Source organism: Pleurodeles waltl, chromosome 4_1 (genome assembly GCF_031143425.1).
Source record: "Pleurodeles waltl isolate 20211129_DDA chromosome 4_1, aPleWal1.hap1.20221129, whole genome shotgun sequence".
NCBI lineage: Eukaryota > Metazoa > Chordata > Amphibia > Caudata > Salamandridae > Pleurodeles > Pleurodeles waltl.
The window spans coordinates 140,856,460-140,881,756 of NC_090442.1; the positions used below are offsets into that span (position 1 = coordinate 140,856,460).

Consider the following 25,297-nt stretch of genomic DNA (forward strand, 5'->3'; position numbering starts at 1 on the left):
GCAAAATGTTCTTTCTCTATGCTGTTATTGTGTGTGATAACAGGTAATTTGGAGTTTCTAAAAGAAAAGCATGACAATAGAGTATAATTTTGTTAGCATAACTATCCAAACAGTCTGCTTTCTAGGCACTATGGGCAGATGTACAAAGGCCTTTTACGTTTATTAACGGACTGTATCGCAATTTCGGCCCATTAAGAAATGCAAAACAGCCTTTTCCTATGTACAAAGGCCTTTAGGGAATCGCAAAATGTGATTTCTACCCTGTAGAAATTGTATTTGACGATTCAGGCGCATTTCACGATTCCCTAAATAGGAAATCGCAACTAGGGATTTCCTATTTGCGATTTCTTGGCACATGTCCAAAGCATTTCCCAAATGCAAAATTAGCATTTAGGAAATCGATGGTAACCATGCGCAATTTAAAAAAATCACCCGAATATGCTTTTTTAAAAGTGCAATAGAGCACACACATGCCCCCTAGGCATATGTGTGCTCTACATGTGCACCACAAGTTTTTGGGTGCACAAAGTGGGGGCCTTTTGTCTTCTTGATTGATAAGCAAAGCAGCATTCCTTGGTTTTGCATTTCCCAAATAGCGATTCCCTAATAGGAAGTCACTATTTGGCAAATGCAAAACCGGCCCATCATCTCATCTCATCAGAATGGGATTTCTTATTTGCGATTTCCTAATAGTGATTCCTACAGAGTAGTAATCGCTATTAGGTACTCAGTATCTTTGCACGTAGCATTTTGCATTTCCTAAATAGCAATTTCTATGAAGTTCCTATTTAGGAAATACATAATTGCATTTTAGTACATCTGGTGCTATGTGTCGCGCACATGTTAATGTGTTAACACGCTCATGCTCGCAAACAGTCAGGCCTGTCATGAGTTTAACATTCATTTTATTTTATGAAATCCCTGCCACACATTACTGAATGTGTTTTTTAAACATACATTTTTTATTGTAAGCATGCGGCAGCCATGTGTAAATAGCAGAATATTCTCATTTATCGGTTTTATCTTTGTGGTATATGTTTGCAAATAGAAAATGAAACAACCATTCCAAGAACCTGCTATGGCCAGAACTATTGACTTTGCCAATACTTGTTTTATTCTAGAAAGGATGCAACAATCTACCGAGTCGTTTTAGTGATTTGTGGCCTTCAGCCAGGGTGAAAATGGTCAAGGACCTTTTGAGCAAGGCTATTTGGGATGGTTGTAAACATTCATTCCTTTTCTAAACAAATAGAAGACCAAAACAGAATTTCACTTGACAAATCTTGTGTGTCCTAAATATTGTGTACAAAAATATGTATACTATGGAGTTAATAATACAAATTTTTCACCCGATGGAGTGATTTTTTTATAAACAATGTTTAGGAAAAAATATTTATTCAGACATTTCTTTTCAATATTCTGATATGCAACCAGTAAAACCGATGGCACTCTAACAAAAAATGATGATGAGATGGCAGCTGCTCTCCACTGTCTAGCGTCTGCAAAGATCATTCTGCATGCTTTCTCCAAGGAATGCTGCTTTGCTAATCAATCTAGAAGAGAAGCTTCAGGAAGATAAAAGCTTCTCCAAAAGCTTCTAACAATAGGGTGGACCTAACTTTCACTTACCTGTCTGTTTATACTGATTCCTACCCAAAATAAAAACATCTGAACCTGTGGAAAATCCACTGAAGGGGAAGAAACGCATTACTTGCTTGTTACTACAGCTCGTGAGTGGTTATATATTTGATAAATTCATGGGTGACCCCACTCTTCTTTTCAAATTTTCAAAGCACAAACATATGATGTAAGTATCGTCTTTCAATGCTAGACTTGTGCTTTGTAAATCTGAAGATGACCTTCTGACCCTGTCTTTTTTGGGCTCATACAACGAGAGAAATAGATTGCACAGCCTTGTGTGTTAATTACAAGTCTCAGTAGTGCTAAGTAAACTAAACTTAAGATTCCCCAACTGGGCAACACTGAATAATTAAAACTACCTGACCTTATAAAAGTAGCAATGCTGGAGAACTGTAGTTGCAGGTAAGCAATTCTTCATATAATGGGTCAAATTCGGGATATTTTGTATTAAAGTAGGAAATAAACATTTTGGAAGGTAGGAACTTTCAGTACACAGAGCCAGGCAATTTGATTAACGATAGGTTCAGTGGTGATTGGAGGTGGGGGTTAGGAGAGGAGGTTCATACCAAGTCCTGCCAGACAAGGAGGTATCCATGTCATCACCCGGTTGAGCCAAGCCATTACTTGCATCGATTATGATTGACGATCATATTCAATGGACTATTGAAGCTCATATTTATTTTTTCATATCAAGTTCAAACTTGAAATGACTGGGTCTCCATCTTAATTTGTGAATCAGAAGGACATATGTTTGTTTATGCATTTTGTGATGTTTGTGCAAATTACCACCATTTTCATTCTTCTATGATGTGTAGTAGTTGATTTGCCCAGTGCCTTAGATGCAGCCTGCCCCCTTCGCTAGATGACCACTTCTAAAATCAAAATCTAAAGGAGACCCAAATTTGATTTTGGATGCCTCTTAAAACTGCAGTGATCTAGCATTTTACAAGAAATTGCCTTGATCCTTCTATGATTGGCAGTTGAACAGTTTATTGACAATTTCTTCAGTGTTGTTCAATTGACCCAATGTATGTTTCTTGTGGCATTCCCAGATATTTGATTTTAAACTGACTCAAGATGAGATGGACACCATTCTGAATTTGAACAGAAACTGGCGATCCTGTGACATGGAAATGTAAGTATCTTGCGTGGTAGAAGGTGGAGCTCATGTTTTTATAATTAATATATGGGTTATTGGCATGCACTTGTATCTTTGAAATATTATTATAGTAATAGGTAGTCCTAAACTAAGTAAATCAATTAAACATGTTTTTTAAGTAGTGGATGTAAGTTGCTAGAGCCCATATACTGGAATCCCCTAGCCTTACTGGGCACATATAACTATCTTTATAATATCAGTAAATGTCTGAGGGCATTTTTGTATAATGAAATCAAATGCCACGCACAGAAGGTGATGATACTAGTCACAGGGTATTACGAGTGCATTTTCATTTTTCACAGAAATTAAACGCTTTACAGAGGTCGTTGGACCGTTTGACCCAGAAAGAAGTGTGTTGAACCATCAACAAACTTATATCAACACCACACCAACATTTTAGACACCATGACCAAAGTGATTACGGAAGGAAAGCTCCAATCGGGGGAAAGTTCAAAACTTTATTTTACAACCACAAAGTTAGCATCAGAAAGACAGTACGCAAAATCAAACTATAAAGATATATAATCACCATAGGCTGCCCAAAGCAGTAAAACACATTTAATTGAATTAACATCAACACAATTAAGCGTTCAAGAAGAACTATCATTACTTAAATGATCTGAGACACACACACATATCTCAGGTCGGACTGTCTTAGCATTTGTCAAGTTCAATTAAGCAGAGTATGCAAATTTGGGGCTGGACATAAGTTGTCTCTACAGCTAACCAAACTAGGAAATACATGTGTGGGGACAAACATATGTGGGCAAAGATACAAAAAGAGGACAAAAATAATTTGAAAAAGAATATATCTCATACTACAAAATACTGGCTAGAAAAATAAAAGAGTGAGTGTCAGCATGGTGGATTCTATTCTCGAAAAAGGGACATGTCAAGAGAAATGGCAATCAGCAGAGAGAGATATACTTCCCTAAGGGACAGCATTCAAAGATTCTTCATCAGCAAAGCATCAGGATCCGCAGGAAAGTCTAATCAGGTATGTCATCAGAGAAGGTGGAGAGGGAACACTGAACAGGGTCAAAGGTCTGAAGAGCTGAGGAGAGACTGTAAATGTGTTTCAAACTTACAAAGTCTATCCGGACTAAGGAACCCATAATTTAATTTGTCGATCCAGTCGCACTATGTCATGCAAAACAGGCATCATCCAATGAAAATATTGATGAACGTTAGGTTGCAATAGTCCGTCAGATTCCCAGGTCTAGTCTGGGAACATCTCTTCTTTCCGTGTGACTCCAAATTGTTTGAAACATTTTGTATTCTTTTGCAACAATCCAGTTTCTTCCCAGGGTATATAATATGCTTGTCTCAGTTCCATGTGAAACCGTATGTCAATTGAAGCAAATTATTTCACATTTAGTCCACAGACCAGGATGTTCATTTTCCAAGGTCGCTAAACAAAACTTCTCTGTGCAATTAAACAAAGAACCTATTGCTGCTCATGAAAATGGACCCTAAGGAAAACTCATGTTAGAAAAAACAACGATTCATCATTTTACATGACTGCAAATATGAACTCCTGAAGGCCTAATTTATGCTAACCCAAGAAAATATATAATACATTTAAAATATTTGTTATCAAAACATACATAATATGCAAACTTGTAAATTCAACATTAATAATATACCATCAGAATAAGTAAAACGTTTCATTATAAATTGTAAAACTTTGTTAATACATCACGTTAGATATAACACAGAAGTGCATTTTCTTACTTGCACATATTTTTATACTCATAAATCTTTTACTAAACATTGGAGATTCAAATTTGCTTTGATACTAGCCATTAAACTAGAGCCCCAAAATAGACTTTGGCGTTATTTAAATTTTATTAACACATTGTTAAACTCAGTAGGCACAATTAAGACCACCCAAATGAAAACATGAACACTTTTAAAATACGTCAGTGCAGTTTTTCTACCTTAAGCTGTCAAACATGAGACATAAATCATCGCCTTCTGCTGATGTCTGGGTCACCATATGGATTGCTAAAATTTACGGTCCAACAGTATATTCACAGGGTACACCCTTTTCTTGCTGGGCACGGTTGTAGCAGACACAGGGGCAGAGGAAGAGGTCACAGGGCATCCCAGTAGACTATGCAGAACTAAATAAATTTACTGACAACAACTTTCCGAAACAGCTGTTATGACTGCCTATTTAGATCACAAATATGTTATAAAAAAGAATAAACACCTAAGATGTCCATTAGCCTTCAATTTTATAGTTGTCAGGGTTTCCATCCAAAATCAATGTTATACCACATTTATGGTTAGCTAATCAGCCATCACAGAAGACATCACCCATGATGTAAGTGAGCATTACCAAAGACTTCAGCATTGACATAATTAAAGCTACACATGCCGGTCACATGCTAATGAAAGTACAGTCTTTTCTTTGTAAACCAGTGTCTGGTTGCTGACAGTGGAACTGTCACGGATTTGGGCGGGTCTGATCAGGACTCTGGTTGGGGCACCCCTTGAGGTAACCGAATATCCTAAAGAGGTACTGTATTGGGGCAGAAGAGCAGCAAAGGCATACACGGAACGGACAGCTATGGACAGGCACAGGAAACAGGAAAGTAAAAGCAGAGCAACTTTTGTGTGAACAAAACAGGAAACGGATTACTAATGGACAAACACGCTGGGGTTGTACACAGAGTAGGGTGCAGAAGCTCCCACAGTGACAGGGAATGTCAATGCCTCTGTGCAGTTTGCTCTTACAGATAGTCCCCCTGCCAGCCCCATAGAAAGAGGGCAGCAGAACCCTCTGTCTCTGGACCCTAGAGCACAAACAAGGATAGTACTTAGATACACAAGACAAGCTCTTGTGGGTCCAGCTGGAAACACAGTGGCAATTCCTGGAAAAACAGCAATAGCACACTGTCACTGTTAGGCACGAAAGACAACGTATAACACTAGACAAGGATGGGGGATGGAATTGCCTCCTGGAAACCAGGAGCCAACCCAGTACAAAAGAGGACACTTATACACTGGTGAAGACTGATAAAACACTTACAAGACACAAATACCAAGAGGAAACAGAAACAGAAGGAACAAACTAAGAGGCAGAGGCAGGAACTGGGAACAGGCTCAGGCTGAAGCAAAGGCAGGACTAGGACTTGAAAACCAGGGCCAAACTTCCGGCTGGAACAAACAGAGACAGGAATGGGAAACAGAGAGCAGGCTCTGGCTGGAACAGGCAAGGACAGGGCTGGAATACAGAGAGTAGGAATAAGCAGAAAACAGGACTGGGAAACAGGGAGCAGGTTCAGGCTGAAACAAGGCAGGAGCAGGACAAAGAAACAGGGAGCAGGCTCTAGAAGAAACAAACAGGTACAAGGCTAAGAGGTAGGGAGCAGACTCTGGCTGGAACAATCAGGAGCAGGGCAGAGAAACAGGAAACAGGTTCAAACTGGAACAGAACATGAACAAGACTGGAACTCCATCCAATAAAGGGTCTGTAACACAAAGAAATCGAACTCCAATGCTCGACGGAGATCTTGAAGAAATGGCTGCTTATAAGCAGTTACAAGCTGCAGAAAACCCCAGGTGGAATCACATGACTGGGCTGCACAGGAGAGGTCACAGGTGTGGGTAGTTTCAGACACTCGCAAGTCCTGGAGGAGAGGATTCGGTGAAAAGGAGCAACTGGATTTCTCCCATAGAAAAACAATGTAAAACAGAATCCAGGCTTTCCTGACTACCAGGCTCTGCATTATGGGATTTATAGTCCCAGGAAGCAAATGTAATACTACAAAAGCATACCATGGTGAAAAGAGAAACAAATGGGAGTCAGTAAGGGACTCCAGATAAGTGTTTAAGGTGATTCCCAGGCTTCTGACAGTCCCTTTACAGCGCCCCCTAGAGATAGGACGACAGAGTCGTAACAGGAACAAAGCATTCCATCTCAATTTACTGTTTGTGAAGATATTATTTTGAACATAAAAATTGTGATCAGTGCATGGGGATGCAGGGTCAGGTTAGGGTTACTTGGTGAATCATAATTAATTTGAAAGATAGATAGAAAGAGGAGGACAATAGTACCTCTAATTGTTCGATTTGTTTAGTCAGTAGGAGATTTGTTTTACAAAATCTGCCTGTAAGTTCACAATAACCAACATTTACTTTTGTTTTATCCTTAAATAATCATCAAGTCATTTATAAAATGGCATAAACAGTGTTTTAAATGGAAATATAGAAGTGCAGGTACTCACCACTTAGAGTACCTGTTTGCTCCTGAGAAGTTCTGATACTCTGCCATTAAATGTATTGCAGTAGTGCTGGGAAGTGAGGGTGCTCTCCCTTTCAAATAAAAGAAGTGCAAGTACCCAGTAGCAAACAGTATCTGTCTATTTAAAGCACTGTCCTAAGGGCAACTAAGCACTGACAGCAGATCGGGGGCATCAGCAAAATAGATATGTCTGTATGGCTTTCTTGAATTTCAGTAGTTGGTTGAATTCCCTGAACTAATCTGGCATTTAATTCTACAGTTTACTTGAGATAGTTGGGAGAAGAATGTCACCTGCTTTATTATAATATTTTTTTTGGGGGGGCAGTGGAGGCTAAGGTTTTTGTTGCCAGAACTCAGTGTTCTGAAGGTTTATAAGAAAGATGGGTCTATTGTTTTATTATCCATGTGGAATTTTCACCTTTCTTCGTAATATTTCAAATGTTGGTTGGTGTTGCCTGCTGAACCCGAGACATGTTTGTGTTCACAAAGTGATGAGATAGGTTTTCTATAGGGAGTTGGTGATAGATCATAGTAGGTTTTATAGAACATGGTAGCCATCACAACCAGGTGCCTTCCCCGAGGGTAGAGTTTGGATAGCTTTTTAGAATTTCTTCCCTCTCGTTTGATTTATTTAGTAATGTCTACCGGTAAGGATAGGGCACAGATACTATCAGCTACATATCTGGGTCAGACATAATTCGTTTTGAGATCTGAAAATGAGAAGGCTATTTCCTCTATCAAGTTTCTCCTCATATTTATAGCTTTACCTGTCCTAGTTATGTTTCCTGTAAGGTTGACAGTTTACTTCAGTTTATTCGGCCATTTCCTTTCTTTTCACTAGGTGGTTTAGCCTCTTTGTGTTTAACAGGAAAACTTTAAGACATTTACGCCCATATTTAAGAAAAATGACGCACAACTGCGCTAAAGAATGGCTAGCGCCTCAATAAAAGAGCTGGTGACGAATGGCATTAGGGGAAATGGCGCTAGTGGGTCAAAAGTAACGGTAGACTGATTAGCGGCAAAATACCTACCGCTAGTCAGCCTAGCGTCATTTTTTGACGCACAAGCAGCCAAAAAATGACTCCTGTCTAATATAGACAGGAGTCATTACTGCTACCCCAATGCCCACCACAGGTGTCCAGTGTCCCCAGGACAAGCCCAAAATACCCAGTGCCAAGCAGGGGACCTGATGTAACGGGCCCCAGTGACACACCACATTTACGCACATATACTTACCTGCAACTTACCTGGGATGTGCTCCCCCCTCCAGTGGTGTCCCTGTGGTGTGGGTGGTGGTGATGCTGGGGGTTGGGGTTGGAATCTTTGTGCCCATTACATGGTGTTTCCCAATGGAAGTGGGCCTACCAGCACATTAACCCCTGGTCTGACCAGGCGTTCAATAATGACGCTAATCGAGCTTAGCACCATTATTTAGGTCCACCTCCAAGTAACGTGTTGTTTCTGTGTCGGGAGTTAAATATGAAGCGGGGTCTAGCGTCATTTTTAGGAAGGGAACACCTACCTTGCATCTCATTGATGCAGAGTGGGTTGGTGCTTCCTACAAATGGTGCTAACTCCAATATTTTGACGCTAGAGAGGTCTAGCATCAAAATATAAATATGGAGTTAAGTTAGCGCCGCTTTAGCGTCAAAATAAATGACGCTAAGGCGACGCTAACTTTCCTTACATATGGGCCTTAATTTGTGTTTTGTTAGGATAGATGAGTGACTGGGATGAACTTCGTAAATGAGTGCATCCAAGGCAGATGAGGCCACCACTGGAGTGGAAAGTACTCCTGAGAGCTGTGGGTTCTAAGAAGCATTCAAGGTGTCAGTCATACAGATTGTATTGTGATGTTGATTGAGAAGCTGCATTTGCACAATGTTTCAAGTTAAAAAGGACTGTCATAACAGAGGCAAATTCAAAAAACATCTTTACCCCAAATGTCCTCATTTCCCACCTGCCCCCCACCCCCAACCAGCCTCAAAGTTGAAAGAAAAGTCTGTGATGGCCAAAAGAGAACAGAAACATGTGAGCATATGTTATCCCTATATTGGCATTATAATTATTTAGCTGCTTTCTGAAGCATTTTGTGTGGTACTAGGTTAAGGCAATCAAGCATGGGAGTGGAACTGAATTGAAAAATTGTAAGTGCCTATATTTGCTAACCACAGATGGAAACAAGTTTATAACAGCAAATACAAAGAATAAGTAGTCTTCTTGACTGCCAAAGAGAGGAAAAACAATAGCTCAACGAGAAGACGTGTACCAATAATGTGACCCACTACAGTCGGAGAGATATAGTAGGAAGAGACTGATTTTCGATACCTATAGGAGAGTGTCTAATTCAGGTGTTCATGTGTTACTCAGAGTTATTAAACATGAAGGTTTGTAATTCCCCTGGCTCATGGAACACGTGATTTTCCATTTAACATTACCGTGAACATTGCAGAGCCAACCAAGAAGAAGGTGAGGTTCTCGACCTTCAGCTTTCTGTGAAGATCCATAAATGCTTCACAATGAATAACTATCTCTTTGCCATAGCCTTGGGTAATGTGGATTTTGGGCATATTCCATCTAAGATTCTTGGCATCAAGACCCGTCTTTTTAACAAAGGCAGGATTCATGCCTCGTTTAGTCTGGATGGAATGGTGTCTTCCCCAAGTAAGCCATTTAGTGTCCCTAATAACAGGAAACCATTATTTGTAAAATTCCCTTTCTAGCTTGGCCGGACGAGGGTTACTGTGGCAGAATGTAAACTTTAAAGATTTCATAGCAGCCACAATTTCATCCACTGAAATATCATGAAATTCGGAGGATGTCACGTCTTCTTTCTTTGGCAATGGAGGGGAGCTGGCCACGGCCTCTAATTGAAGAGTCTGAATGTTCTCTTTCAGAATGTGGTAAACTTTAACCTGAAAAAAAAATCCATATTTGTCTTGCACCAGTTAGGTAGCAACTCTGACATCAGTTCCAGTGAGTTGGCAGGGGTAATGCCTTGAAGGACCTGAAATTTGCAAGCCACTCTACTTGCCCAGCTCAATATCTTTTGTGGAATTCAAATGGCAAGTTTATAGATTTTACTTGTACTTTTCATTTCAATTGCAGGTTAATCAATTGAACGTTTGACACCTTCCTTCATTCAAACTCGCACTCTAAATGCAATGCTCATGACCTCATCCTTTTACATGTCAGGTGCTATTACAAATGTCATAAATAATCTTACAGAAGAACTTCCATAACCATTAGCATTAACTCCATGCAAGAGTGTGTGTTCCTATTTGATTCCATTATTCTTCTAGGTGTTTCAGTCAGGCCCTGTGCCCAATATGCCATGGGTGGGCAATCCTAACAGCACATGGCCAAATGGTTGGAGCAGGGCCTGGCCTTTGACCATAAACCGCAGGGGTTGGTCAGAGAGCTGGGCTGTCAATCTCTCCTGTGCACAGCCCAACCTGCCATGCAGAGCCCACCCCCTTTGGCCAACCACTGTTTTTTTGCCTTTTAATTTTGTAGGGATTGCAGATACTGTTGTAGGGCTTGTAAACCCATGGTATGCTTTGTAGCCTCTTCACATGGCTTAGGTGTCAAGGTGACTCACCTTCACCCCTTATGTGCCCTTTCAGGTTTAATTTGCAGGGCAAAGTGACCAAGTGCTTAGTTTCTGTAATGGTAGCCGCTACCTTTTTTCTTGATGTTATGGCCAGCCAATCAGAGAGTTTTGGTTCCACAGACCCAGCTTTGTGTCTGTGTTTCCAAAATGGACAATGGGACAAAAAGTTACCTTGAATATTTTTTCAGTTTTTGGTCAATGGAACCAGGTTTGCGGACCTCCATGGATTAATGGTCCATATGCCATATTGCGTAAACCGCCCCACTTTATGCACTTCTGTGGCACTTTGGTATTACCGAAGTAGCTGGAAATGCTTGTGCGCCCCTTCTGTAATACAGATAGTGCCTGGCACACATCTAGTGCTGGCACAATCCTAAAAGGGTGTTCCCTCATTTACATGGGACACGCACTAGCCTGCCGGGGAATCTCTGTCCCCCTTTGTTAAACAGGCAGCATTGCCCGTTGCACAGAGAAAGATGCATCAGTCTGCCTTTCACTAATGCAGTGCCCCCAGGGCAGCCGAATTCACAGCTGCCTAGGGGGCAGTGAGTATCAGTAACAGTGATCAGTAGCTTGGCACAATGTCTCTATTTGCGTCCGGCACACCTAGTTAAAGTTGCAGAGCAAACAGGGTCTGTGGGTCCTGATAACGCGTCCAGCCCTTATAAATTACCTGTACCTGGACACGTTGGAGGTCGGTGGATCTTTTAACCGAGTCGGGCTCTCCTCATCCTAAAATAGCTGAGTCATTCAGATCAATAATCAATAACTACTGTAATCGGTAATCAATACTCAATTGCTAGATCAATATAGCACATCAGAAATCAATAACAGTTGGTACTTCGGCGCACCATGACCTTTCAGTCATGAATAACCACACCAGTTTATTAAAAGTTAGTTAATTTATTTCCCTATATTAACAAAGCTAGCACGATATATATATGTCTCAAAACCAATTGATATATGTATATGAACATTACTAGCTGTCCATAACGGCGGAAGAAACGCAATCTACGTAAAATCTGAATAATGATACACTCTTTTATTGCAATGCAAATCACCAATATGACTAACTGTATTTGACTAATTGCATACATTTGTCAGCATAACAAGATTTCAAATCAACATGGTGCATCAAATGAATCCCTCGACTAACCTCTAATTATCATTGGCATGTGGGACTTCATGCGAAAACGAATTTAGTCAACACAAATTTGGAAAACTTCTAGCTAGGACCCTATAAAAATAGCAGTTGGTACCTAAAAGGAAAAACACAATGCATAATACATTTATCCTTTCATATTTACCAAATACAATCAGCATTCAAGAAAAGTCTTCGTCCTTCAGGTACCGGTTGATCAGCATGGGAAAAGTTTCAAAGGGGCAAAGTTAAGGGCAAGCTTCCTTGCAGCGGCAAGGAGAATAGGGCAAAGTTACTGCATAGGAAAGATGGGGCAAATCAAAGTTAAAGTCTCTAGGGTGAGAATTCTCAAAGTCTCTTTCTCTCAAATAGAGAAAAGGGCATCAGGGTGTCGTCCAAAATGGAGTCTGGCATCAGGCTTCAAACTGGCATCGAGGAAAATGGCTGCCTTCTCTTTGTTCGGTGGGTTTAAGTAAGAAACATTCCAAATCTTACAGGGTCTTCCATTGGAAGGTTCATAGGTTGGCTTCAAATTGTCCAATAAAAATTGTCTTTTACTAGAACTTATTTGTGCATACATTAGCCTTGGAGCCTTGGAACACAAGTTGTATCATGGTTTGCCAATTATTTTTGGTATCTGTACCTTCATTGTCCGCACCTGCAGAGACTGACCTTATATCAAAGGGGATGAAACCAGCCTATTACGAAACCTTGGAGATAAGTGTATTAGTCATCTCTGCTGGAAAAAATACAACTTCAAGCAAGAATATATGTTTCATTAGTTCAAGGAAAAACCACGCAGTTAGAATTTGAGGCCAGGCAACTAGGCCAAAGCCTGTACTAAATTTAAGCTAAGCAAAACAGTTTTCAAACAAGAAATCATGGCATACATTTGCAATTATGACGGATTACTACATTTTCAATACTTCATGATTAATAAAGCTCGTTTACAATGATGGCGAACTACCCCGAGGGCACAATTTCCCTCGTACATTATTTTCTTTACTAAAATCACACTTCATTATATGTTTTGATTACACGTTATGTATGAATATATGTCGGACCTTCCTTTTCTGCGTCATCAATCCCTCCTCTGATGACTAATTATGTCATCACATCAAATCTTCCCACAAATTTTATTCCATTAACCTCTTAAGTGCGGGCGTCGGCCACTGGCCGACGCCCACACACCCTCCCTGGTGCGGGTCACGACCAGTGGCCGACACCAGGAAGGGCATTAATAAATCCTCGGGTGCGTCGCACCCGAGGATTTATTTTTTTATTTTTTCCCCCCCCCGGGAGACACGGAAGCTACTGTGTCTCCCCCCGCCCCCCACCCGCCCCTTTGTGACGTCAGCGCGCCGCGAGGCGCGCTGACGTTGCAAAGGTGTTTTCCCCATGAAAGCAGGAAGCAGCCTTGCTTCAATCCCCAGGGGATTTTTTTTTTTTTCAAAAAAAAAAAATGAAATGACAAGGGGTCGCCCGTAGGCAGGGTGACCCCCTATGGGGGCAATTTTTTTTTAGATGTTGTAGGGTTTCCCTGGGGGCCATTTTGGCCCCCAAGGAAACCATATAACAACTAAAAAAAAATATATGTATATATCTATATATATATATCTATATATATATATATATCTATGTAGATAGATATATCTAGGTACATGGATATATCTATAGATATATCTATGTAGATATATATTTATATATATATATATATATAGGTAGATCTGTATCAAAGAGATTTATAAAGCGCACTACTCACCTGTGAGGGTCTCAAGGCGCTGGGGGGGGGACGGGGGGGAGGGAAAGGGGCTAGGAGGTTCACTGTTCAAAAAGCCAGGTTTTGAGGCCCTTCCTGAAAAGAAGTAGGTTTTGGGTCTTGCGAATGTGGGTTGTGAGTGCGTTCCATGTTTTGGGTGCAATGTAGGAGAAGGATCTGCCCCCAGTAGTGGTGTGTTTGATGCGGGGGTGAGAGGCGAGAGAGAGGTCAGCTGAACGGACGTTTCGTGTGGGGGTGTGGAAGGTGACTCTCGTTGAGGTAGGCAGGGCCTGTGTTGTGGAGTGATTTGTGTGTGAGGATGAGGATCTTGAAGGTGATCCTTTTGTCAATGGGGAGCCAGTGGAGGGATTTGAGGTGTGGAGAGATGTGTTCGTGTCGGTGGAGGTCGAGGATGAGTCGTGCTGCTGAGTTCTGGATGCGTGTAGTTTGCACTTGAGTTTTAGAGTGGTGCCGGCGTAGAGGGCGTTTCTGTAATCAAGTCTGCTGCTGATGAGTGCGTGAGTGACAGTTTTTCTGGTCTCTGTGGGGATCCATTTGAATGTTTTTCAGTATACGGAGTTTGTTGAAGCTTGAGGAGGTAAGAGCGTTGATTTGTTGGGTCATAGAGAGGGAGGAGTCTAGGATGATGCTGAGGTTGCGTGCGTAGTTGGCGGGGTGGGTGCAGGGCCTAGCGTGGTGGGCCACCATGGGGGGTCCCAGGTTTTTTTGGTGAGGGCCAAAGAGGATTATTTCGGTTTTGCTTGAGTTGAGTTTCAGGTGGTTGGCTGTCATATATACATCACTTTTGTCAATATGTGTGTGGTTTCCCTGGGGGGAAAAGGGTCCGACTTGTCTAGTGGCAGTTTTAGTGCCATAAAGAAGCGCAGAAGGTTTATATGCCTACTGCAAAGAGCACATCTGTATTTTATGTAAATAGCTGAGTACATTAGTAAAGTCTATGGAGAGATGAAGGGCACTTTTGCTGGGTGGTAATGAGGGAATCCGAGGAGGAGGGAGTGGGAGCACCAATAATGATTGTTGGACTGGGCGCAGGAGGTGCTAAAGACTGTGACGAATGGTATGTGACAAGGTGTTTTTTGAGTGCCTTGAAAGTACGTGCTGATTGAGGGAAGAAGCGCAGGTAAGGTGGCCTCTACTGTTGCACGTATCTCACACACACCATCGATTTTGTGACTGTCTACGTAGGCTAGTGTTTTAGAGCAACAGTTTAGCCAATAGCAGAGATGGCATCTTGATGGATGACTGCTGCCTGCACTCGGGTTATAGAGGACCGCTCTGACATAGGATCAGAGACTGAGACATCAGATACTGAGACAGCATCTGAGGGATAGGACAATGGCGCAGACTCTGGGAGTGATTTTTCAGTCAGAGGAGTCCCATTCGAAAACTCCTCTTCCAGTACATTATGAGGGAGGTGATGAGGACAGTCCTGCTGTCCCTTCGCAAGCTGTTCGTGCAACTGGGTAATAGTGGGTTAGGCCAACCCAGAGAGCAGGTGAATGCGGCGGCAAGCAGAGAGAGAATGCTCTCTTGGGAGCTCACCAATTTAGTTCAGCCCCAAATTCCACCACCCAAATCATATTGTGGAGACATCAAAATTGTCTATGGCAAAACAAACTGGTTTTGTAAGGCAGGCACCTGTGTTTTTGGTCCTGGATTCGGCGGCCATATAGAGAAACACACTAAACCCAAACATTTCTGGAAACTAGACATTCGGGGGAGTCCACAGAGGTGTGACTTGTGTGGATTCCCCAAAGTTTTCTTACCCAGAATACCCTGCAAAGCTGAAATGTTGAAAAAAAACTCTATTTTTCTCGCATTTCTGTCACACAAACTACAGGAATATGCTGGGATCCACAACATTCCTACCACCCAGTGACTCCTCACCTGTCCTGATAAAAACACTACCCCACTTGAGTGCCTACACCTAGTGCCTGTGTCAGGAATGGATCACCCCAGGGTCAACAGCTGCCTCACGTAAGGACCAACATTGACCGTTGTGTGATCTATTCCTGTCGCAGGCATCAGGCCTAACCACACAAGTGAGGTATCATATTTATCGGGAGACTTGGGGGAACGCTGGGTGGAAGGAAATTTGTGGCTCCCCTCAGATTCCAGAACTTTCTGTCACCGAAATGTGTGGAAAACGTGGTATTTTAGCCACATTTTGAGGTTTGCAAAGGATTCTGGGTAACAGAACCTGGTCCGAGCCCCACAAGTCACCTCATCTTGGATTCCCCTGGGTTTCTAGTTTTCAAAAATGTGCTGGTTTGCTAGGTTTCCCCAGGTGCCGGCTGAGCTAGAGGCCAAAATCTACAGATAGGCACTTCTCAAAAAACACCTCTGTTTTCTTCAAAAAATTTGGATGTGTCCACGTTGCGCTTTGGGGCGTTTCCTGTCGCGGGCGCTAGGCCTACCCACACAAGTGAGGTATCATTTTTATCGGGAGACTTGGGGGAACGCCGGGTGGAAGAAAATTTGTGGCTCCTCTCAGATTCCAGAACTTTCTGTCACCGAAATGTGAGGAAAACTTGTTTTTTAGCCACTTTTTGAGGTTTGCAAAGGATTCTGGGTAACAGAACCTGGTCCGAGCCCCGCGAGTCACCCCTCCTTGGATTGCCCTAGGTCTCTAGTTTTCAGAAATGCACAGGTTTGGTAGGTTTCCCTAGGTGCCGGCTGAGCTAGAGGCCAAAATCTACAGGTAGGCACTTCTCAAAAAACACCTCTGTTTTCTTCCAAAAATTTTGATGTGTCCACGTTGCGCTTTGGGGCGTTTCCTGTCGCGGGCGCTAGGCCTACCCACACAAGTGAGGTATCATTTTTATCGGGAGACTTGGGGGAACGCCGGGTGGAAGGAAATTTGTGGCTCCTCTCAGATTCCAGAACTTTCTGTCACCGAAATGTGAGGAAAACTTGTTTTTTTAGCCACTTTTTGAGGTTTGCAAAGGATTCTCGGTAACAGAACCTGGTCCGAGCCCCGCGAGTCACCCCTCCTTGGATTGCCCTAGGTCTCTAGTTTTCAGAAATGCACAGGTTTGGTAGGTTTCCCTAGGTGCCGGCTGAGCTAGAGGCCAAAATCTACAGGTAGGCACTTCTCAAAAAACACCTCTGTTTTCTTCCAAAAATTTTGATGTGTCCACGTTGCGCTTTGGGGCGTTTCCTGTCGCGGGCGCTAGGCCTACCCACACAAGTGAGGTATCATTTTTATCGGGAGACTTGGGGGAACGCCGGGTGGAAGGAAATTTGTGGCTCCTCTCAGATTCCAGAACTTTCTGTCACCGAAATGTGAGGAAAACTTGTTTTTTTAGCCACTTTTTGAGGTTTGCAAAGGATTCTGGGTATTAGAACCTGGTCCGAGCCCCTCGAGTCACCCCTCCTTGGATTGCCCTAGGTCTCTAGTTTTCAGAAATGCACAGGTTTGGTAGGTTTCCCTAGGTGCCGGCTGAGCTAGAGGCCAAAATCTACAGGTAGGCACTTCTCAAAAAACACCTCTGTTTTCTTCCAAAAATTTTGATGTGTCCACGTTGCGCTTTGGGGCGTTTCCTGTCGCGGGCGCTAGGCCTACCCACACAAGTGAGGTATCATTTTTATCGGGAGACTTGGGGGAACGCCGGGTGGAAGGAAATTTGTGGCTCCTCTCAGATTCCAGAACTTTCTGTCACCGAAATGTGAGGAAAACTTGTTTTTTTAGCCACTTTTGAGGTTTGCAAAGGATTCTGGGTAACAGAACCTGGTCCGAGCCCCGCGAGTCACCCCTCCTTGGATTGCCCTAGGTCTCTAGTTTTCAGAAATGCACAGGTTTGGTAGGTTTCCCTAGGTGCCGGCTGAGCTAGAGGCCAAAATCTACAGGTAGGCACTTCTCAAAAAACATCTCTGTTTTCTTCCCAAAATTTTGATGTGTCCACGTTGCGCTTTGGGGCGTTTCCTGTCGCGGGCGCTAGGCCTACCCACACAAGTGAGGTATCATTTTTATCGGGAGACTTGGGGGAACGCCAGGTGGAAGGAAATTTGTGGCTCCTCTCAGATTCCAGAACTTTCTGTCACCGAAATGTGAGGAAAACTTGTTTTGTTAGCCACTTTTTGAGGTTTGCAAAGGATTCTGGGTAACAGAACCTGGTCCGAGCCCCGCAAGTCACCCCTCCTTGGATTCCCCTAGGTCTCTAGTTTTCAGAAATGCACAGGTTTGGTAGGTTTCCCTATGTGCCGGCTGAGCTAGAGGCCAAAATCTACAGGTAGGCACTTTGGAAAAAACAGCTGTGTTTTCTATAAAAAAAATAGGATGTGTCCATGTTGTGTTTTGGGGCATTTCCTGTCGCGGGCACTAGGCCTACCCACACAAGTGAGGTATCATTTTTATCGGGAGACTTGGCGGAACACAGAATAGCAAAACAAGTGTTATTGCCCCTTATCTTTCTCTACATTTTTTCCTTCCAAATATAAGAGAGTGTGTAAAAAAGACGTCTATTTGAGAAATGCCCTGCAATTCACATGCTAGTATGGGCACCTCGGAATTCAGCGATGTGCAAATAACCACTGCTCCTCAAAACCTTATCTTGATCCCATTTTGGAAATGCAAAGGTTTTCTTGATACCTCTTTTTCACTCTTCATATTTCAGCAAATGAATTGCTGTATACCCAGTATAGAATGAAAACCAAGGGTTCTTGATGAACCTACAAGCCCTTTATATCCCCGCAACCAGAAGAGTCCAGCAGACAAAACGGTATATTGCTTTCAGAAATCTGACATCGCAGGAAAAAGTTACAGAGTAAAACATAAAGAAAAATGGCTGTTGTTTTCAGCTCAATTTCAATATTTTTTTATTTCAGCTGTTATTTTCTGTAGGAAAACCTTGTAGGATCTACACAAATGACCCCTTGCTGAATTCAGAATTTTGTCTAGTTTTCAGAAATGTTTAGCAGTCCGGGATCCAGCATTGGTTTCACACCCATTCCTGTCACTCACTGGAAGGAGGCTGAAAGCACCAAATATAGTAGAAATGGGGTATGTCCCAGTAAAATGCCAAATTTGTGTTGAAAAATTTGGTTTTCTGATTCAAGTCTGCCCGTTCCTGAAAGGTGGGAAGATAGTGATTTCAGCACCAGAAACCCTTTGTTGATGGCATTTTCAGGGAAAAAACCACAAGCCTTCTTCGGCAGCCCTTTTTTCCCATTTTTTTGGAAAAAACTAAATTTTCACTGTATTTTGGCTATTTTCTTGGTCTCCTCCAGGGGAAACCACCAACTCTGGGTACCATTAGAATCCCTAGGATGTTGGAAAAAAAGGACGCAAATTTGGCGTGGTTAGCTTATGTGGACAAAAAGTTATGAAGCCCTAAGCGCGAACTACCCCAAATAGCCAAAAAAGGGCTCAGCACGGGGGGGGGAAAGGCCCAGCAGCTAAGGGGTTAAAATTCTGTATAGTAATTTGCCACTTCAGTCAATTCCCTTTTTCTTTTAGTCCCTTTTGATTTTTCCCTATATATCTCCACCATTTTGTTCTCTATTTTCTCTTCTCTCTTCCTTTTGTTCCTTGCTTTTAACATTTTAATAGCTTTCCATATTCCCCAAGGGCCTAATAAACAAATTAATACTATTAATATTCCTTTTACTATTTTTAATAACAATCCGTTCCAAACGCTGCTGAGCCAATTTCCCACTGACGCAAATCCTTTTCCAACTTTCTCCCAAACTCCGGGCTCTTTCAATTCCTTCAAATCTACACTTTCTTTAGTTAAATTTGCAAGCATCGTTCTAATTTTCCCACTGCTGTCAGGTATATATGTACAACAGTGACGTGTACCAAGCATTTTGCAAACGCCGCCATCCTTTGCTAAAAGAATGTCTAAGGCAAGCCGATTTTCAAGAGTCATAGCTCTTTCTGCAGCAAGTTCAGCATCCATCAGGATTATAGCTCCTGAAAACTTTGTCAGCATGTTATCCACAATAGTAGACAACTTTCGTATTTTGATTGAATTTAATATGACTCCTACTGAAGGAATCAATGCTCCAAATATATCTCCTACCACACCAGAAGCTGTTTCCCTTTTCTAAACACGATGTGGTTCAGACATCCTTGGAAATTTCTTTAAGTCATCTAGTTGGTAAACCTTTGGGAACACTATTCCCAAATAACATCTCCCATACCATCCTTTAGGAAGACGATAATAGGCATTGAGTCCACAAATATAATATTTGCATTCGCTCGTTCCCACAAAAACTGTGTCATAATATGATTCAGCTCTATATATACAAAATCTCCCTACGTGCAATGTGTCTAAAGCTATTTTTCCTTGTGTCTTTATTGCAGCAAAAGCATAATTATCTACAGATGTTCTTTCGTGTAATTCCCTTTCTAATTTCTCCTTCATTTCATTCTTCCTGTCATCAGTGCGGTCTAAAAATTATATTTCTACTGGTGAAAGCAAGCATGTAAGGTTTTCTCTATGTGCGTGAGCTGTCTGACAAGGTGACATTAGTTCGAAGAATTCCCTCATTAATTTGGCATACCAATCTCTAGCTATTTTACTCAAATGCCCTATTATGGGGACATATGCAAAAGTAACATCGTAATTAGTGTAGAAATAATGAATATCCTTTTGACCATAGAATCTAGACGCTATAATACTACGTGTAATTCCATATGTAAGAGGCATGCTGTGATATGTTACCCCTTCCACTACTGAGGTAGGTATTTGTGTACACACATAACAATCTTTCGCATCCATGGTCTCACAAACTCACTCAGCAAGCGATAGAAAACGTTTGATGAAAGCTCCTTTTTATCATGCAAGTGCCTCTCGTCTTGTTCGAGTCTTTTCAGAGCTGTTAGTTCAGTAACGATAATAGGTTTAGAAGTAGTAGCATCATCCGTCTCTTTTTCATTCTTCCCATGCATTCCAAGAATTATTACTACTATTATTAGTACGCATGCAGTTAATAATCCTATACACATGTATTTACAACACTTCATTTTACGCCCCTGTGTAGTAAAGCTAGTCATGATCTGTATAGAATCAGAGAGTTGAAGACACCTTATCAAAGCGATCTTGCAGTTATTTACAGCTGAACGAGTTCAATGTTCACACAGTTTTCTTTAGCAGCTTTTGTCTCTTATCGGTTAGCAGCGTTGTCTTAAGATCGGTTTCAAAGCCAATCAAGTTAGCAATGTCTTAGCCGGTTGAAAGTCAATCAGGTAGTCAATGTTTTCAATCGACAGAGTCCATGAGGTTTTTATTTCCAAAGTGAAGTTCTGCCTCCTCGTTCTCGAGACTGAGGGATACGAATTCGTCTGACCAATCGTTATTGGCTACATATGCCCACTCCGGACCGGAATACCTCCTGCTCGGTATCCTTTTTCTTTTCAATTTTGCATCTCTCTTTGATTCTTTCTCACTGGTACTTTCTTCTTTGGCCAAGTCCTTTTCTTCACTTGGTGTTGGTACTACAACAGACACTTCCTTTCTTTTCTCTTTCACTCTTGGCCCTTCACTGTCGTTCAACATTTCTCTAGTTCTTAGTTTTACTGGCGATATGCTTTGTCTACGTTTTGCACTGGGTCCACTTGACGGACCCGCAACCTCTTCCGAAGGAGTTTGAACAGTTTCACTCTGTATTGTTTCGTCTTCTCCTTCTGGGAAGTAAATCAGGTTTTCCTGTTCCTTTCCTGTATCGCCTGCTTCTGGGAAAGCCCTCCTCTGATCAGGCTCTCCTGCTTCTTCACCTGTTTCGAGCCCTTTGTCACCGTTATTTTCTTCAGGCTCTTTTTCACTTTCAGCTGCTTCAGGTTCTTTGTTACCTTCAGCCGCTTCGTCGCTTTCTGAGGCTCCTCCTTGGTCTTCCCCAAGTGAGTCAGTTGCTTCGTCCTCAGAGAATATTTCTCCCTCCTCTATTTCTGCCTGTTCGCTTCTAGTTCTTTTTCGCTCTGTCTCAGCGCTTGGCACTTTGTTATCAGGTACTGGTAACTTCAGTGCTTCAACTTCCTCGTCTGTGGGACACAATACCCTCTTTGTGTGACTGGCGGGAATCCAGTTGGGAACTCCCGCACACTTCACAGCGGTGGTAGTCGTCAGAATTACTTGAAAAGGTCCTTTCCAACGGGGTTCCAAACACGACTTCCTCACGTGCTTCTTAATCACGACCCAGTCACCTGCTTTCAGGGCGTGTCCTGGACCTTGGATCGGTGGCAAGGTGGTTGCCTCCACCTGGTGAGAGAAAGAGCGAACCACATCAGCCAGACCTTTGCAGTAGTCTAACACCATATCATCTGTAATATTCAAAAGCGCATTTGCAGGAACTGCTGGAAGTCTCATAGCTCTGCCCATGAGGATCTCATGTGGGGACAGTCCAGTCTTTCTGTCAGGGGTGTTTCTCATTGACACTAGCACCAAAGGCAACGCGTCAGGCCATTTCAAATTTGTTGATGCGCATATTTTCGCCATTCTTGATTTCAATGTGCCATTCATTTGCTCCACCAGACCTGATGCTTCAGGGCGGTAGCTACAATGCAGCTTTTGCTCAATGTTCAGTGCTGCACAAAGCAATTTTATTACTTCATTATTGAAGTGACTTCCCCTATCTGATTCTAAAGAGATCGGGAATCCAAAACGTGGTATTAGCTCTCTCAAGAGTAGTTTTGCAACTGTGAGACTGTCATTTCTGCGTGTAGGGTATGCTTCAATCCAGTGACTAAAAATGCACACAATCACCAACACATACTTCAATCCTCCATGCAAAGGCATCTCAATGAAATCCATTTGCATCCTGCTGAATGGACCCCCTGCCCTTCCAATGTGGCTCAAATTTACTACGGTTCCCTTCCCTGTGTTCATCTGTTGGCAAATGACGCAACAGTGGCAAACTGCTTCAGCAACTTGACGGAATTTGGGGTTAAACCAATCAGTTTTAAACAATCTAATCATGGCATCCCTCCCAAGATGAGCTTGTCCATGGTAAAATCTAGCTATCTGTGTCAAAAGACTGTTTGGAAGAACAAATTTCCCTTCACTTGAGACCCACAAATCATCCAGCCTCTTGACACATTGTGATTTGGTCCATGAGAGTTTCTCATCCTCACTGACATCATTCTGTAAGGATTTCAATTCGTCCATTGTATCTATAACCTTTAGAGCAAAGATTTCGCTTGGTTCAAGTTCTGGCTCACTTATCAAATTCCATTCATCCCTGAGCAATATACAGTTCAATGCGCAAAACCTTGCGACTTGATCCGCATATCCATTTCCCAGGGAAACGTAGTCTTGTCCCTTCGAGTGTGCACTGCATTTTACCACTGCTACTTCCCCTGGCAATTGAATAGCATGTAACAATTCTCTTATTCTTTCACCATTTTTCACTGGTGATCCTGAAGAGGTCATGAAGCCTCTCTGTGACCACAATTGTCCAAAATCATGCACTATTCCAAATCCGTACTGGCTGTCAGTGTAAATAGTAACTTTCATTAGTGCAGAGAGTTGGCAAGCTCTAGTAAGGGCTACCAATTCCGCTACTTGTGCTGAGTAAACTCCTTGAAGCCAAGATGCTTCCAGAACACCTGTTACAGTACATACAGCATATCCTGCTTTCAATATTCCCAATGCATCTCTTAAACATCAACCATCAACAAAAATGATTTGATCATTTTCTTCCAATCGGGTGTCTTTGATATCAGGTCTTGGCTTGGTGCAAAATTCAGTCACCTGAAGACAGTCGTGCTCGATGTCTTCAGCGTTCTCAATTTTGGCATTTTCACTGGGAAACAAGGTTGCTGGGTTCAACGTAGTGCACCTTTTCAGCCGCACATTAGGTGATCTCAGAATTATTGTTTCATACCTTGTGAGTCTAGCACCGGTCATGTGCTGTGTTCGGGAACGTGTCAAGAGTATCTCGACTGAGTGAGGGACCATGACTGTTAAAGGGTGTCCCATCACTATTCCTTCACTCTGAGTGAGGCTGATACCAACTGCTGCTACGGCACGCAAGCACCCTGGCAGTGCTGCTGCAACCGGATCCAAAGTAGCTGAAAAATATGCTACTGGTCTGTTTACGCCACCATGGGCCTGGGTCAAGACAGACAAGGAACATGCATCACGTTCATGACAAAACAATGTGAAAGGTTTTGTGTAGTCAGGCATACCTAAAGCTGGAGCCCTGCACATGCATTCCTTTAATTCAATAAAAGCTTCCATCTCATCTCCTTTCAGCTCAATCTCATCCAACGCATCTTTCTGGGTCAATTTCAGCAAAGGTTTTGCTAGAGTTGAGAAGTTGGGAATCCATTGGCGACAGTAGCTCACCATTCCCAAAAACGTCCTCACCTCCCTCCTCGTCTTTGGGGGACTCATTTGGAGTACACTTGTTATTCTTTCCTTCATTATTCTCCGTGACCCTTTCTCTATTTGGTGACCCAAATATTTCACTTTCTTCTGGCAGAATTGTAATTTTGAAGGGGACACCTTGTGTCCATTCCTTCCCAAATGGTTCAATAGGGCAATGGTGTCAGCTGTACAGTCACTTTCTGTTTTGGACGCGATCAGTAAGTCGTCAATGTACTGTACTAGGGTTGACTCGAATTGCAACTCCAGTGCTTCCAAATCTTTCTTTAGAATCTGATTGAAGATTGACGGTGACTCCGAAAACCCTTGAGGGATTCGACACCAACTGTAAACTCTATCTAGGAATTTGAAACAAAAGAGAAACTGGCTGTCCTCATGAAGAGGTACAGAAAAGAACGCTTGGGATAAGTCGACAACTGAGAACCATTCAGCATCACAGGGAATTTGGAACATTATCACAGCTGGATTCGGTACTACGGGACAACATTTTACTACTATGTCATTTATTTTCCTCAAATCCTGAACAATTCGGACCTTTCCATTGGGTTTTATTAGTCCCATTATTGGTGAATTACATGGACTGCTCAACACTTCCTTCAGTACTCCCTGTTTCACAAACTCATCAATGAGTTGGGCAACTTTTATGAGGGTGTCTTGTGCCATGTGGTACTGTGGGGTCTGGGGAAAGGTTACATTGGGTTTTACAGTCACTTTCACTGGTTCCACTCCTTTCACCAGTCCCACCTCTTTCCCTGTCATGTCCCACACTTCCTTTCCGACTGTTTCTTGTAACTCAGCAGGAATGTCTGCCTCAGTGACCATTGGATAAAGGGTAATCAGGGGATACTCTTCATCGACAGTTTCCACTTCATCCCCTCCTACACTGTCCTCTTCTTCCCCATCGCTACTCGTCTGAATTTTAATCCCATCATTCGAACACATAATTGAATATCCCAATTTGCACAATAGGTCTCTCCCTAAGAGTGATATCGGGCTTGAGTCACACACCACAAATTTATGTGACCCTCGGTAGTTGCCAATTCTGACTTGTACTGGGTCTGTGATTGGGTTCGTCAAGTACCTATTTGCCACTCCCACTACCTGTACTGTTCTTCCTGAAAGTGGCAAGTTTGGTACCTCAATGCTCCTAACAGTGGAACGTGTAGCTCCTGTGTCAACCAAGAATGAGACGCGATGACCCATAACTGTTCCCTCCACATACGGACCCTTTTGATCAACTTCCAAAGATGCTGCAAGCACACAATTTCCCTCCTCATCTGAACTTTCGCTCTCCCATACATCGTTTATTCCATTCTCGCTGTGTAATGGGAACTGGTGTACTGTGTCATTTTGACTTATTCCCTGACCCGCAGCCTGTTGAGG

General features: G+C 42.4%; 1 protein-coding gene across 2 annotated transcripts in view; it reads left to right on the forward strand.

Annotated features, from left to right (window-relative positions):
- LOC138287477 (aldo-keto reductase family 1 member B1-like) overlaps positions 1-25,297 on the forward strand; it is a 131,315-nt gene that overhangs the window by 85,756 nt on the left and 20,262 nt on the right. For both annotated transcript variants that reach the window (XM_069227919.1, XM_069227920.1), the window contains one exon: positions 2,694-2,776. In XM_069227919.1, the coding sequence (XP_069084020.1) occupies positions 2,694-2,776 (83 nt within the window). The remainder of the gene's footprint in view (positions 1-2,693; positions 2,777-25,297) is intronic.